Here is a 15,815-nt window from a genome sequence, read left to right as displayed (position 1 = left end):
ATAAAACTGAAGTAATATATATTTTTTAAACTTCAGGCTCCCTCAAATTACAAAAACCCCAAAAACCCAAATCAAAAGGCAAAAATAAAACAAAACAAAAAAGCCAAATTCAGGACTAGTTAGCAAGTTAACATAGCATTATATTTGTCCACATGTTTTTAAGCACTATTTTAAACAGCCACTGTAGGTTTCCAAGTCTAGTAACACGTGGGGCTGTATTGTACCTCCTGCTGCAATATAATTCAAGTACAGCCAAATGATATCCAATGGGCCACATCCAGCACATTTAGCTGCCCAGCTAAATTTCACTAAGCCAGAGAGAAGAATAAAACTTTTATTGAGAGAACAACCTATAAGATACACAGAAGCACCATAGGTTCTCCTCACAATAACTCTAGGAAAAGAATAGAAGGAGCCCTAAAGACTCAAATGCTAGTCAGTACTTTCTGACAATTCCTTCTTTTTTCCCTGTTTTTGAAATCCCTGCCCCCCGCAAGTAAGAAATAGCAACCAAAACAATCAGAGAGAAAAAAAGGGTAAGTCACAGTAATCTCATCATTAGAGTAACAAACTCTTCTTTTTTTTGGTATCTTAAAGATGCTACTGTTACTGCAAAGTTGAAATTCATTAAATCTATCCTTTGTCAATCAAAAAAAATCTCTGCACAAAATTATGTCTTGCCTCTAATAACATAAAACTGTACTAGTTGCATAAAATGAACCATTTATGTCATAAAACTGTCTTATGGTTCTGTTCTGTTCAATTCTCTAGATCTCTGGACTAGTTTGTCTACTAGGACAATAGCCCACACATTATCAATCCATTTAATATTTTCTGATAAAGCAGAAACACTCCTGAGCATGCTCAGAGGCCACAAAAGAGTGAGTACCTATTGGAGGGATATCCTGAAAGAAAGCATGACTAGCTAAGCTGGAACACTGAACATGAATACTCAGTAATGTAACACTTTGTTGTAAGTCCCATTTGTGGTTCCTCAACAAGAAAATATTAAGAGAAATAACTTGGAAGCCCAGAGCAAGAAAAATAAAATCATCAATATATGTTTAAAACTTACCAAGTTTTACTATACTTGCTATGTTGCTTTCAAGAAGATGTAAAAATGGCTTAAACACGTCAGCTTTCACAGCACACATTTCCTCACCAGAAGTCACGGTAAGTCTGTTGCAGAGGATGCTACAACTTTTGGGCTGCATGTCAGGTTTAATTAAGGCAGGTCTTAAATTCAAGTTGCCAGAAAGACAGCAAGCTATCTTTCCAATGATACTAGCATAAGCTTTCTGGACTAGCAGAGATTCATCACTTATGTTGTCTCTGAAATAAAAACAGTTAAGTGGCTGACACGTTTTCTACACTTTATTGTAAACACTTTCCCTGCAGTACCTGTTTTCAGACTATCAAATCCTGACTTATTAAGCCAGGAGAAAAAGAAGCCTTGTGCATCTGCATGTAGCTCCTTTGCTTCTATACCACTCCTTCCTTCAATGAGTCAGGAAGATGCAGTTTTGTGTTCAAATGTGAAAATGATGGGTAATGCTTCCAAATAAGCTAAAATATGCAACTACAGTTTTAAATTGGTTTCTAAATCCTAGCTTGTTTGGAAATCATTACTTAATTTCCTGATTGATACATAACACCCAGCTATGATTAACTGCAGCTTTTACTCAGTCCTATGAAGGGAGAGTGAAACAGGCTGCAGAAGATGTATATGATAGCAATCTTCAAATATTGAAAGGATAGTTATGTGGAACACAGAGCAAGCTTATTCTCTATTGTCTCAAGCAGACAGAGTTAAAGGAGAAGCAGAGGTTGCTCCCAACCCAACTGCCACGGGTCTACCATGGGACCACGGTGACCAGATGCCGCAATCCTGAGGGTGCACACTGCCACGGTCCTCAACAGGCCACAAAAGGAGCTGTAAGAAACCACTCCTTTTGTGGCTGGCTTTGGGCCATGTTCGGTGGCCCCAGTGAAGCCCTGGCACGGCCTGAGTGATCCAGAGGCATGTATCATGTGCACACCCCGTCCCCAAATCAGCTCAACTGCAGCCCTTTTGGGCCATCTGTTTGAGGCCTATGGCCCCAAACAGTAAGACTAAACCCAACAGATTCAAATTCCCAGAAAGGCAATTCTAATTAAGCTTATAAGAACATCCTAATAGTAACAGCTGCTCAATAATGGACTGGGTTATTTTGGAAAATAGTGTACTCTCCTTGTTTGGAGGTTTTTGAACAGAGGTGGGATGGTGACTAAATAGCTCTTGGGGACTCTTGCAACTTTACAACTCTATGGGTCTATATAAATATAGAAACAGTAGTGCATAGTAAAAAAAGTAAAGGTTTTGCCTTGACAAGATTGCCTAGTTGTAACTGATTGTAGGGGGTGGTGCTCATCACCATTAATAAGCTAAAGAATCAGCATTGTCAAAGACAACTCTGTAATCGTGTGGCCAGCATGATGGTACAGAATGCTGTTACCTTCCCACCAAAGTGGTACCTATTTATCTACTTACACTTTTACATGCTTTCAAACTACTAGGTTGGCAGAAGCTGGGACTAGTGATAGAAGCTCACTCCGTCATGTGGTACCTGGGCCTCAAATTGCTGGCCTGTGTGTGTATCCTGTCTTATTAATCAAACATTTGGTAGCATGTACAACTTTCAAATTTACAGTCCACCCTTGGCTTACACGGGGGATCTGTTCTGGACCCCCCCCCCCCCCTGCGTAAGCCAAATAACGTGCATGCTCAAGCCCCATTCAAGTGAATGGGGCTTGTGCATGCGGCGGTGCGGTGGCGCACGTGCACCATTCATCCGAATGGGATGCACCGCCCCGCACACATTTTTCAGCATATGCTGAAAGCTGTGTATGACGCGGGCGCACTGTACAATTAATCTGTGCCTTATCACATGTTTAAACATCTCCTTAATGCATTCATATTAAGCATGCATCCTGCATTTTATATTATTCTTCACACTTGAACCAGAACATTCCTCGTCCATTTTTCAAATCACTAGCAAACTCCCCCATGCAATCCAAAGTAAGCACAGATGCTAGATTAAATTATATTTAACATCTTCCCTCTCCTTCTCAAGATACTGTAACAAATTGGTAAATAAAGGGACCCTATCTCTCCGGTAAAACATGGCAAATAATCCCGCATGAGGGAAGTTGTGGAGGAGAGACCAGATACCCTGACTGAGGGTATGTTGCAAGTCTGGCAAAGCAACATACAAGATTTTTAATGCACATTTTAGTGTGTACTGCACCCAGATACCTCACTATGCCTAACAGAAAGGTAAGAGCCAATAGGTTGCTCCCATGCACCTCTGAATTAGAAACACATAGGGAAAAAGCTATACTGAAGTATTTTTGGGGAGAGAATATATGGGATTCATACCACCCCCACATTTACCAGCTAAAAATATCTCAACAGCATCCACTACATAGCTATTTTTTAAATTTTATGACATTTATTAGTTGATAAGTCACTGCTTTACACAAAATTTGTTTAGAAATATCAAGTACTACATACAAGAGAGGTGCCAGCAATGTGGAGCGGGATTTTACCCCTGATTCGTGGAGCAGAATAGGAAATCCTTTAACACAGTTAGCTCTGATAACTTCATGGGGATTTTGCAGAGAATGCTGATAAATAAAATTTCTCCACTTCAAATATAATCTCTTTGGTATCAATGAAAGAAGAAACAGACAATTTGATTGAGTCTCGGGTGCTAAAGGGAAAGATACAAAAGCACTACAAGGTTAATGGTTTATTCTTCTTCAGTGACTCCCACAAATATGTCCCATACCTTAATGTAAGAGCATTAACAGCAACACTAAGTGTCCTGCTACCGTATTTACAGAATAAAACCTTAATTTTAACTAAACAGCTATGCTTGCCAAATATCCTATGCCAGTGTGTGTAGTTCAAGGGCTTTAAAATTCACATTGACAAATATATGTTTTTCAATGGAGGAAAACAGTTGTATAAGTCGCCACAAATTTCCATGCTCTGGCAACATCATGTTTAAATAACTGCAATGTGTTGGACATGGGACTGCCTTTGAAGAGCATTTGGAAGATTCAGCTGATCAAAAATACAATGGCAAGAAAATGTACTGGAACTGGGAGATTGAAAAAGGTCACACTGCTATAGGCTCCAGCAAATTTTGAGGCAAATTCAAGTGGAGGGTCTAACATTTACTCTCAGTAAGCCCCTCTGTTCTTCTGCATAAACTTATCAGGTCAATAAATACATCCTCCTATGTGCTCTCTTCAAGTCCTCCACCTTTAAAACTAAAGCAGGAGGTGATCCAAACAAGTTAACTTTTTAGACAATAACTCCCAGAATTGTTTATCCAATATGGGCAGTGGCTATGCTAGCTAGAGGATTCTGACAGTTGTAGTAAAAAGGAACGTTGGGTACTTACCGTGACACGTTCATTTCCTGCAGAGAAGGGTCCTGGCATCCTGTAATCTGGGTTTAGCTCCTCCTATTTGCTCCTGTACGCAGGGACAATAAACAAAAGACCGGCCCCTATATAGGGAGGAGCTAGCCCCCCTGAGCCTCAGTCAATAACAAGCCAAGCGACTAGTAAGGTAATCAAGGAACTGAACTTTAGTAACATCAGCTAAGGGTTAACTAGAACACCTTAGAAAAAAACTAGTCCAAGAACAAACAAGAACTCAGAAAAACCAATCCAGCAACAAGAAGAAGAACAAGGCAGGTCCACCAACAGGCAGGCAGGGTCGGAGGCCGCAGGCAGCACCCGGGTGGGCAGGATGCCAGGACCCTTCTCTGCAGGAAATGAACGTGTCACGGTAAGTACCCAACGTTCCTTTTCCCAGCAGAGAGGGTCCTGTCCTCCTGTAATCTGGGATTTACAAAAGCCCTCTCGAACTGGGAGGGAGGTGCTGCTAGGAGACCGTGGCCCCTGACACAATCTGTTGGAGGAACCTCCTTTCAAACGACGCCTCAGCGGACTGAGACACGTCCAGTTTGTAATGTCTTATGAAGGTCGAAGGTGACTTCCATGTGGCCACCCTGCAAATATCCGACAGGGAGGCGCTAGTGGTCAAGGCCGCAGAGGTAGATGCACTCCTGGTTGAGTGCACCATCAACCCCTCGGGTGGAGTGAAATCAAGAGTTCAGTAGCTCTTTTGAATACAAGACCTGATTCACCAAGTCAGAGTCGAGACTGGTACCTTGAACCCCAAAGAGCCCAGGCGAAAGGAAAAGAACATCTCAGATGACCTTAAGGTTGAAGTCCTCTTGATGTAGATTTTGAGGGCTCTGCACACATCCAGTGTGTGCCAGGTCTTTCCCAAGTCCTTCTTAGGATCGGGGCAGAATGAAGGCAGGAGAATGTCCTGTGACACCTGAAAGGCTGAGTTGACCCTAGGCATGAAGGTAGGGTCTGGACGAAGGCACACTGAGTCTGGCCTAAAAATAGACAAGTCTTTATGTACCGACAGGGCCCCAGCTCTGACACCCATCTGGCGGAGGTAATGGCCCTGAGGAAGATGACCTTGAGGGAGAGGTGTTTGAGGAAGGCCTCCCGAAGGGACTTACTCAGCCCAACCATCAGAGCCTTTAAGACCGTGTTCACATCCCAAGATGGAAAACGACGTCTGGTGGGCAGGCCCTGTTGGAAACTCCCCTCAACAGCCTCTTAATGTGAGGATGGCTGCCATTCTAGCTGCTCTCGTATGGAGCAGAAACGACGTGATGGCAGACACCTGCCTTATAACCATGTTGGGTCTTAGTCTCTTTTTTAATGCCATCTTGGATGGACTATAGCAGGTCAGCCACTGAAAACCTGAAGCAGTTGATGAGAACATGTCTAAAAGGTGGATTATGGTGGATGATGTGATCAATCAGAATAGAACCTGATCTAATCTGGACCTATGGCAGCTTCTAGCCTATCACTGATCACCTTGTCAACTGGTTATAGCAATGAAGGTGATATTAAGGTGATTTCATTTGTAGTAATTAAGACTTACCACTCTGAAAAAGGAATGTTAATGTCTGACCTCCAATTAAAATTTCAAAACAATGTGCAGTTCTTTACTGGAACATCTGTGAACCTGTGTAAAATAAGACTAATCCCATGGTTAGGCAAAGAAGACACTGGATTAACCTTTATCTCGCAGACATTGGTGAGTCTATGCAGAAGCATAGATGCACTCTGTGTTAACAGGGCATGTGGTCAGAATTAAGTCTGATTTCTTTTGAGGATGAACTTTTCTAGAGACTTCAAAAATCACCCCAACTCCACGTAGCAGACTGTCATCAACCTGTATGAAGGCTGAGGGGTCTCCCGGCTGAATGAACTGCTGATTAAGGAGTCATGAAATGGGAACAGGGGGCTTGGCAAGGATAGCCCTCTGGTATCTAATTTCGAGGAAAGAATTTTCTCCACAAAAGGGATCTGTCAAAGGAACACAAACCTAAATTTAAAATAGTATAGTGGGTCCTCGATATGGAGTTGGATTTAGGACTTTGCATGGATACCAAATCCATGGAAGCTCAAGGCACATAAAATATAATCGCATAGTAAAACGGAGTCTCCTATAGAAAATAGTAAAATCATAGTTTGCTGTGTTGTATTTTTGTTTTGTTTGTTTTTTGGAATATATATATATATATATATATATATATAAATAAGCTGTGGGCATATAGGTGGCTGGTGTAAGTCTCTATATGGAGCTGTATGGTATATTAAATCTGAGCATTTTTGCTAGCAGAAAACAAGGCATAGGCACTAGGAAGTCCGTTTTTCCAGCCCCAAAAGGTAGTAAACAATGGTGTTGTTTGGACCAGACTATGCCATGAAAACCCAATCAGGGATAAGACACTCACCCACACAGCAGCTAACCTTATAAAATCATAGAATCATGGAGTTGGATGAGACCACAAGGGCCATCAAGTCCAACCCCCTGCCATGCAGGAAATCACAATCAAAGCATGCCCAACAATATGCAAAGGAATCTTGTAGCACCCTGAGACCACTAAAGAAAAGAGATTAGCAGCATGAACCTTCATGGCCTTGAGCCCAATTCATCATATGGATGATAGATCCTGTTACAATAGGCTTTCCAAGCCAGGCAGCAGTTGAATGGCAAGCCCATCAGCAGGCATTCTTACTTAAAATGTAAACTATCTAGCCAAGGTAAGAGGTAATTGTGATTTTTGTGGCAGACCCCTCAGGGCTCTGTAAGATGTCTGAATGGGATTAGAGGCAACCCCTTAGTAGAGAAACCTGATTATATTGTTTTAAAACACTCATGGAGGAAGGGGTAGTTCCCCCCCCCCCCCCCCAATGGAGAGGAGTCTGTCTGTTTGTTTTTGATAAGAATTTTTCTTAACCCCCTGTATTAGTGAGAACCATCTCATGGAAGAAACTGTATTGTTGTTGTTGTTGTTGTTTTAGTTTCTTCCCTTTAACAGACATCTCTCCAAGAAAGAAGGGAAGGCAAGGGGAGCCACATCTTTTGAGGCTAGCTGACTGAGGTTCACTGTGTTTTATAACAGGAACATAATCCTTTTGCCACTAAAATGGAGTTTGGTTGGTCACCTTAATCCAATATATCTATCACCTCATATGAGATGTTTTTACCAAAGATCCTCAATGCATGTAAGCATTAGAGGTCTGCTGAGTGACCAGAGACCTTCTCCTTGCTTGAGACACCCTGTTTATTAGCATTTAAATGAATCTGTATTGTTAAAGCTTATGCTCTTAATGAGAAGTGCTATGGCTGATAACAGTTTGCACAAAGGAGGTAGAACCATGTGCTCATCCTATGTCTTTGGCTGTTCCACCTAAGGCAAAAAAGGCTCTGGACCTAATGGAGACAGTGATGGAGGCCCATGAGGAGGCAAGAAAAGTCATCATGTGGCTTTTATGGCTAGCCCCTCCCTTGAAGAATTAGTTTCCAGGCATCTTCTCTGGCCTGGAAAAAGGAGAGGGGGGTGAGCAGAAACAGCACAACTCAAACCTCATGTGCTAACATTAATAAAATGAACACCAGAAGGGTTAACCAGTATCTCTTGTAAATCTGAGCCCACAGCCCTGTTGATGTGGGGGCTCTCCCCTCCTTTATTTGCCCCATCAAGGGAGGCTGCCTGGGCAGTGGCTTATTCCAAGCACTGAGGAAACTGCTCTTAAGTTAGCAGTGACTGAAGACCATTGCTAATCATGGGTAGATAGCTGCATATGGCCTGTGGTGTAGCCCTGATACTCACAGGGAATTTTGTTTTATTTATGTTTAAAACAGCCCCAACGTCAAGCTGGGGTTTACAGCTTAGCCCTTTTAATTTCAGGCAGGCTTTATAGTAACCTGGCTGCATGATAGAAGCTAGCTTGGTCCTCAACTCCCTCCCACTTGCATAGGTAGCTGGGAAGGGCAGAGGGACTGCTGTGGGACATGGCTCTACATTTACCTGAGGTAAGTCTGTGTCCTGAGAAAGGATAATCTCTGATGGAAAGGAGAGGCCAAGCGCTCAAGCTTTTCTCTCAAGAGTGCCATGGTTTGGGGCAGCCAAACACAATTGGGGGTGAAGGGAACTCTCCACCCATGATATCCACAAATGGTTTACCCCTTTTTGTTGTTGTAATTTTTGGGGAGGGAACACAGGAGGATTTGTATCCATGTGGCCTCTCAAAGAATCCCTGGGTTGGAAGAGATCCCAAGGGCCATCCAGTCCAACCCCATTCTGCCATGCAGGAATTATCAATCAAAGCATTCCCGATAGATGGCCCTCCAGCCTCTGTTTAGAAGTGGGTGGCAGAGGCCATGCTCTCTCTGGGGTGGACATGAAGCCATTTTGTGCTTTTTTTTGGGGGGGGGGGGATGCTCTGTGGCAGCCAAAAAAGACCATTTTAGAGTTGGAAGCTTCAGCTCCTGCTGGGCCAAGTCCAGCTTCCTTTACAGCCATGTGTCTGTGCAACACAGAGGAGGAATCCTCTGCCTCCTTACACACCATCTCATTATAAGAATTCAAAAGGAATGTGTAGGAGCCCTGGCAACACCACCATGTGTTTCCCAGTCTGCAAAAGGATCCCCCACACCTGTTAGGGTCTTGGGTGCCATTGGGGCCAGAGATGGGAAGGAAGGGGGAGACCAAGGGTTAATGCCCCCATCTGCCCTCCTGGCAGAGTCCCAAACCTTATGCTAGGCATAGTGCCTGCAATGGCCATGGCAGAGGCCTGAGCGAGGGCATTAGATCTGGCAAAGGTTCTTTGGTGGCTAGAGAGAGAGGGCCCCTGGTACTCACCGTTCTCCTGTGACTTCTGGCTGGCTTGCCTCTCTGACTTTGGCCATTTCACGCTGGGCAGAGGTGATGCAGAGAAATCCTTTGCCATGGCTTTTGGCTGGCCTGTCCTCTGAACTCTGGCTGGGCAGAGATGCTGAGGAGGGAAGTTTCCATGACTTCTGGCCAGTTTCCTCACTGATCCCTGGCCTTAAACAGGCTGGGCAGAGGTGATGTGGAGAAACAGAGACATGGAGGGGAAACCCCTCACCATCTCTTCCCACGGCTCCCATGTGCTGCAATGCTGTTTGCAGAGATCTCCTGTGCTCCCACCATGAAAGGGGGCAGCTTTGGAGGAGAGGGAGAGTCATTGGCAAAGCCAAGACCTATCTCCAATCCTGGGAGCCCTTGCCATTTTAAGTCTTCTTCATGCTTCCAAGGCTGTAGTAAAGAAGCTGCAAAGCAACAGCAGACACCTCCCAATGGGTCTCCCTCTGAAGCCAGCTCCCTCTGTTGAGCTGGCAGACCCTGAGCTAGGGAAGCCTGGGTTAAGGATGGCCCTTCACCCATGCTCTCAGGGTCCTCTGCCATAGCCACCACCAAGGAAGGGGGGAAAGGCAGGAGAGAGGAGAAGAAGGAAAGGCCAAGGAAATCTCAAACCGCTTTCGAGGAAAGGAAAAACTTCGCTGGCTTGAAGAGAACTTCCTGCTAGGAGCTTAGGTAGGAACAAGACTGAGGCTCAGGGGGGCTAGCTCCTCCCTATATAGGGGCCGGTCTTTTGTTTATTGTCCCTGCCTACAGGAGCAAATAGGAGGAGCTAAACCCAGATTACAGGAGGACAGGACCCTCTCTGCTGGGAAACAGTTAACTTTTACATTGCTTAAGACACGGTCTTCTGCCTTATCACACTCTAATACTAGAATTCTTTCCTTGGATGGACTTTAGTGTCCATGGCATAAATATTAAGAACCTGGCATGAACTTTAACATCTCTTAGTGCCAGATGAAGACCTGTTAAGAGGTATAACACTGTATTATATTTTATCTTACCATTAGCATATTTTGAATGTTACTGTTTTTTTAAAAAATGCTTTTATTTTAATGTTGATGGGAGGGAGGGGGGACTCTGATAACTTGCAGGCTGAAAAGTGAGCTGAATATAGTCCAAGTTTCAATCAAATCAAATTCAGTAGGTTACTTACAAAAATAGCTTTTACAATGTTGGCTCAAAGTCAGAAGGTCCAAATTAAGTGCAGGCAGCTTGAATGAAGGATCATCAGAAAGGCTCAAAACCCATGGCAAAGACAGTAATCCAAAGAGGTTTTCAATCATCTCCTCTTTGAACTGGATGTTTACTTTATAAGAAAAATACACATATGCAAAAATTTAATTCAAATACTTTAAAAACTCAGTATACAGTTTGTTGACAAAAGAGCAGCACCAAGTCATTTAAAATGAGCAAAAGGTAACAGTTCAGTGATGGACCAAAGGCTCATCATGTCAGAAGTAATAATCTCTGGCACACAGAGTTTAAAGGATTCCAGGCAACAAGGATGAGGAACACTTAGACACTAGCTATTGATCAGCAATAGACAGTGCTGAATTTGGATTAATCAAGAGTGTTTCTGGAGGAAGGATTCCTCAAGTTAGCAATCAAAAGATCTTGTGTAGCTATTCTGCTTTTCCTTCTTAAGTATTTGTAACAACAATAACAATAACAAAAGGTCCAGATATGGACAAGGGAAACATGAGTGGTTTATAAACTGAAAATGGTAACATTTGGACTTTCTGTAAAATTCTGGGAATGAATCAGGGCTATTACAAAACACAACCACTGTCTGGAAGAACCCCAGAAGCCCAGTTAAATATAAGGTGCTATAATCATACATTACCATGAACTGCTAAAGTATGATGCACTAGGAAAGCCTGATGTGAATGCACTTTTTATTAAATGTTAGCAAACTCACAGTATTTTAAAGTGCATGTGTGAACTATTTCATTATTTATTTATTTCCTGCCTTCCTCCTGACATGGGAGCCAGTGTAGTTTACAACAAGACTGAAACAGGACAGGCCTAATTACTGGTTTTTTAACAATATCTCACCTTGCATATAGAGTAAGGCATCAATTATTTTCACTACTCTTTGAATTACTGGTTCAACATCAATTATGCCTGAAGCAGGATCTAAAAGCTTCCAACAAACTTTCAATCCTCTCATGAGAACTTCTGAAGAAATCCAGATTAACCAGACATGTTGTCCTGTTGCTGAAGGACAAACAGTATTATTTTGTTTGTGGCTGTGAGCAACTTGATGTCCTATGCTGTTAAGAAAAAACAAAACAAGATATCACATAAAGTCAAAGGCTTTCATGGCCGGCAACCATAGTTTTTTGTGGGTTTTTCGAGCTATGTGGCCATGTTCCAGAAAGTTTCTTCCTGACGTTTCACCAGCATCTGTGGCTGGCATCTTCAGAGAATGCTTTGCCTGGAAAAATTGGGTGCATATATACTGTGTGAGTCTGGGAATGTAGAAGTGATTTGCATGTGTATTGTTCTGTGCTGATGGCTGGCCTCAGGCTGGGAGGCTAATGCAAAAGAGGATTAATGTCTGCTAATTGGTGATCATTATCTGCTGGGAAAGCCCCTGACTCTGAATGGTTTCCCATTTGCATTTGCTGAGTCCTAATTTTGCTATTCCTGAGGACTGGTAGCCAAATTTTGTTCACTTTAAGGGTTTCTTCTTTCCAGTTGAAATTGTCCAGGTGTTTCTGGATTTCAATGGCTTCCCTGTGCATCCTGACATGGTAGTGGTTGGCATGGTCCAGAACTTCAGTGTTTTCAAACAGTATTTTATGCCCAGGATGGTTAGTGGCATGTTTTGCTACTGCTGATTTTTCTGGCTGGCCCAGTCTGCAGTGTCTCTCATGTTCCTTGATTCTTGTTTGCACACTGCATTTGGGTCCCTATGTAGACTTGTCTGCAGCTGCATGATATGCAGTAAACTCCTGCAGATGTGAGAGGGTCTCTCTGGTCCATGGCTAAGCGAAGCATTTGCTGGATTTTCTTCATCGGTTTGTAAACCATTTGAAGGTTGTGCTTCCTCACCACTTTGCCTATTCTGTCTGTGACTCCTTTGATGTATGGTAAAAATACCTTCCCTTTGCGTGGCTGCTTGTCCACTCCTCTGGGTTTTCCTGGGTCTGGCAGCCCTTCTGATGTCTGAGCTGGAATAACCATTGGCCTGTAGAGCCTGGTCCAGATGCTTCAGTTCATCTTCCAAGAAGTGGGGTTCGCAGATGTGTCTACCAGTTTTGATTGTGCTTCTTTTTTGTCCTGGGTGATGGTTGGAGTTTTGTGCAGGTATCGGTCTGTATGTGTGGATTTTTGGTATACTGTGTGACCCAAACGTAGGTTCGGTTTGCAGATGACTAGGACATCCAAAAATAGCAGTGTTCCTTCCTTTTCTTTTTCCATAGTGAATTGGATGTTGGGGTGGATGTTGTTCAGATGGTTCAGGAATACAGTCATACACATGTAAATCACTCCTGCATTCCCAGGCTCACACAGTATATATACACCCAGTTTTTCCAAGCAAAGCATTCTCTGAAGATGCCAGCCACAGATGCTGGTGAAATGTCAGGAAGAAATTTTTCTGGAACATGGCCACATAGCCCAAAAAACCCACAAAAAACTAGATATCACGTAGTCACTGAAATGGCATAATCAGATGGTACATATAAATTCAGTACAACCATGTTTTTTCACATGTTAAATTGAGACTGACCACTTCTTAGTTCAACAAACAACCATGAGAGAACCAAGTTTATTGTGCAGCTCAACAACCATGTACAAATATCTTCAAAACCCCTTCACCAATTATTTATCCAATACATCATTCCTAGTTCAAGATCTGGATATTAACAAAAAAGGAGGAAGCTCCATCACCAAAAATGTTTTATTTGCTAACTTAAATACTGGCACAGCAATGAGCCGTTCAAGTATTTTTATAGAAACCCTACTTGATGAACCATTTGCCATCCTAACTTGGCAGATTACTGCACTACACCCTTATGGTACTGTTATTCTACTACACTCTTGTTGCATTCTGGGATTTGCAGTTTAGGGAGGGGCATTTAGAATTCTTAGCCAGATAGCTCTTAGGCCTCACTGAACTACAAATCCCAGAATGCAACAGGAGGCAGCCAGAGCAGTAAAAATGGAATAGCAGCACTATAAGAGTGTAGTGCAGTAATCTACTTGTTCTTTTACTTTTAAAACCCCAGCAACTGTAACAATGGCATGTAGCATATTAACTAAAGAAAGCCTGAGGGCAGGGAAATGTCTAATTAACTAATTAATCTCTATAATGTGCCAAGTAAATTGATGATGCTATATAAATAAACAACAACAACAATAACAATATCCATTTTCATACATTCAGGTAAAATAAAATTGGAAACTTGGATTATTTTACCTGTGCAATTCTGATGCTGAGTGGACTGAGCACAGAGAAGCCAGTTGGAATATCAAAGCAATTCCCTCTATGGTTTCTAGAACTTCCTGTGGCAGAATGTCTTGTTCCATAAGCAGCAAAAGAGATTCTGCTCTCTTGCTAATCAAATTCCACAACATGCTCTTCACTGTCATATTCACAGGACTACGCCTAAAAATTGACATATCATGTTTGAACTTTAAAAAACATTAAAACTTTTAAAAACTTTTCAAAAAAAATTAAAGCTGCAATATAAACAGGACAAGATCCTATAACAGTAAAAAGTAAACTGTTCACAAACTGCTCACAAGCAGTATAAGAATGTAGGTGCTCGTGGTAAGAGGTAACCAAGTTCTCCTTATGCTGGAGGAAAAGCGTTAGTGGCATTGGGAGGAGGACACCACCTTATAAAGGTTGACTCAGAGCCAGCTATTTCTTCAGCACTTGGCTCTGAGAAAATCCTTGGGCCAAAACACTACATACTAGTGGTTTGGAAAACCACCTGTGCACAGGAAATTTTCCAAGCAATCCTTTCATAGCATTTTGGTTCCAAGGACTCTTTGGAGCCAAAGGTTTTGTCTGTGGGAGAGAAGATGTGGCTTCTTCTGCTTCCAGTCATTGCTGCTGCATTCTCCAGCATTACTTCATTCTTTCACTGCTGTTGTCTATCACAACATGATGCACCTTTGCATCTTTTTCCTCCTGTTCTTGTTGCCATTTCCATCACATTCTACACCTTTCCCACATTCATTATCTAATGACAGGAGAGGGTGCAGAGATGATGATGTTGGAGTTCCTCAGGGCTGTTTTGGGTCCCCTTCTGTTCTCTTTATACACACTCTCCCTTGGCAAACTTATCAGTTCTTTTGGTTTCTCTTACCATCTTTACGCCGATGATACCCAGCTGTACCTTTCCACCCCTAATCTTTCACCAGAGCTAGAGCAGCAAGTGTCATCCTGTTTAACAGCTGTCTCCCACTGGATGCACCATCGGCGTCTGAAGCTCAATATGTCCAAGACTGAGCTTCTTGTTTTCCCTCCTAAGCCCACCCTTCACTATTCCTTTTCTATTTCCGTCAATAACATCTTGATCCAGCCGGTCCAGGAAGCCCGCAGTCTCGGTTTCATCTTTGACTCCTCTTTGTCATTTATCCCACAGATCCATACTACAGCCAAAGTCTGTAGATTTTTTCTCTATAATATCGCCAAAATCCGTCCGTATCTCTCAACTTCTACCGCAAAGACACTGGTCCATGCCCTAGTGGTCTCACGATTAGACTACTGTAACCTCCTCCTGGCAGGGCTTCCTCTCTCTCACCTCCACCCATTAATTTCTGTTCAGCATTCAGCTGCACGCATTATTTCACTCGCTCGCCGTTATGATCATGTCTCCCCTCTGTTGTCTTCCCTTCACTGGCTCCCTCTTCCTTTCCGCATCAGGTACAAACTTTTGCTACTCACCTTTAAAGCCCTGCATGGGCTGGCCCCTCTTTATTTAACTGATCTTCTCTCTCCCTACATCCCTACTCGCACTCTCCGCTCTGGTAGCCAAAATCTCCTCTCTCAACCCAGGATCTTCTCTGCCCCGTCCCGGATCCGTCCCTTCTCTCTAGCTGCCCCTCATTCCTGGAACCTTCTTCCTCTGCATGCACGGCTCATCACTTCCCTAACCAGCTTTAAAGCTGAGCTGAAAACCATATTGTTTAGGGAAGCGTTCTCAGGGAATTTGTGATTGTTATCTGGCTGTCTGACAATATTTGATGTGATGTGATTTGTTTGATATTTGATGTTTTTAATCTGTTTTTTTTTTCCTTTCTATATGGTAATTTTATCTATTCCTCTTTTAATTGTTATTATCTTAGAATGTACACCTTGGGCAGGCTTTTATTTACTCCTAATTTTACCGACTTTGTACAGCGCTGTGTATAATTACAGCGCTATAGAAATAAAGTTTAATAATAATAAATAATGATGATGACGGTTATTATTATTATACTTTATTTTATTATTTTATATTATTATTTTTATTATTTATGGTATTTATACCCT

General features: G+C 42.6%; 1 protein-coding gene across 4 annotated transcripts in view; it reads right to left on the bottom strand.

Annotated features, from left to right (window-relative positions):
• Positions 1-15,815, bottom strand: part of ATR (ATR checkpoint kinase) — an 82,161-nt gene that overhangs the window by 57,371 nt on the left and 8,975 nt on the right. For all 4 annotated transcript variants that reach the window (XM_089509110.1, XM_089509111.1, XM_089509112.1 and 1 more), the window contains 5 exons: positions 13,749-13,937; positions 11,378-11,595; positions 10,476-10,628; positions 3,554-3,752; positions 1,076-1,332 (listed from right to left, as the gene is read on the bottom strand). In XM_089509110.1, the coding sequence (XP_089365236.1) occupies positions 1,076-1,332; positions 3,554-3,752; positions 10,476-10,628; positions 11,378-11,595; positions 13,749-13,937 (1,016 nt within the window). The remainder of the gene's footprint in view (positions 1-1,075; positions 1,333-3,553; positions 3,753-10,475; positions 10,629-11,377; positions 11,596-13,748; positions 13,938-15,815) is intronic.

Source organism: Sceloporus occidentalis, unplaced genomic scaffold (assembly GCF_023333645.1).
Source record: "Sceloporus occidentalis isolate IW3139 unplaced genomic scaffold, rSceOcc1.0.p SCAF_2, whole genome shotgun sequence".
Lineage (NCBI taxonomy): Eukaryota > Metazoa > Chordata > Lepidosauria > Squamata > Phrynosomatidae > Sceloporus > Sceloporus occidentalis.
Note: the sequence above shows the minus strand (reverse complement) of the source record. Positions and strands in the feature narration are given on the sequence as shown.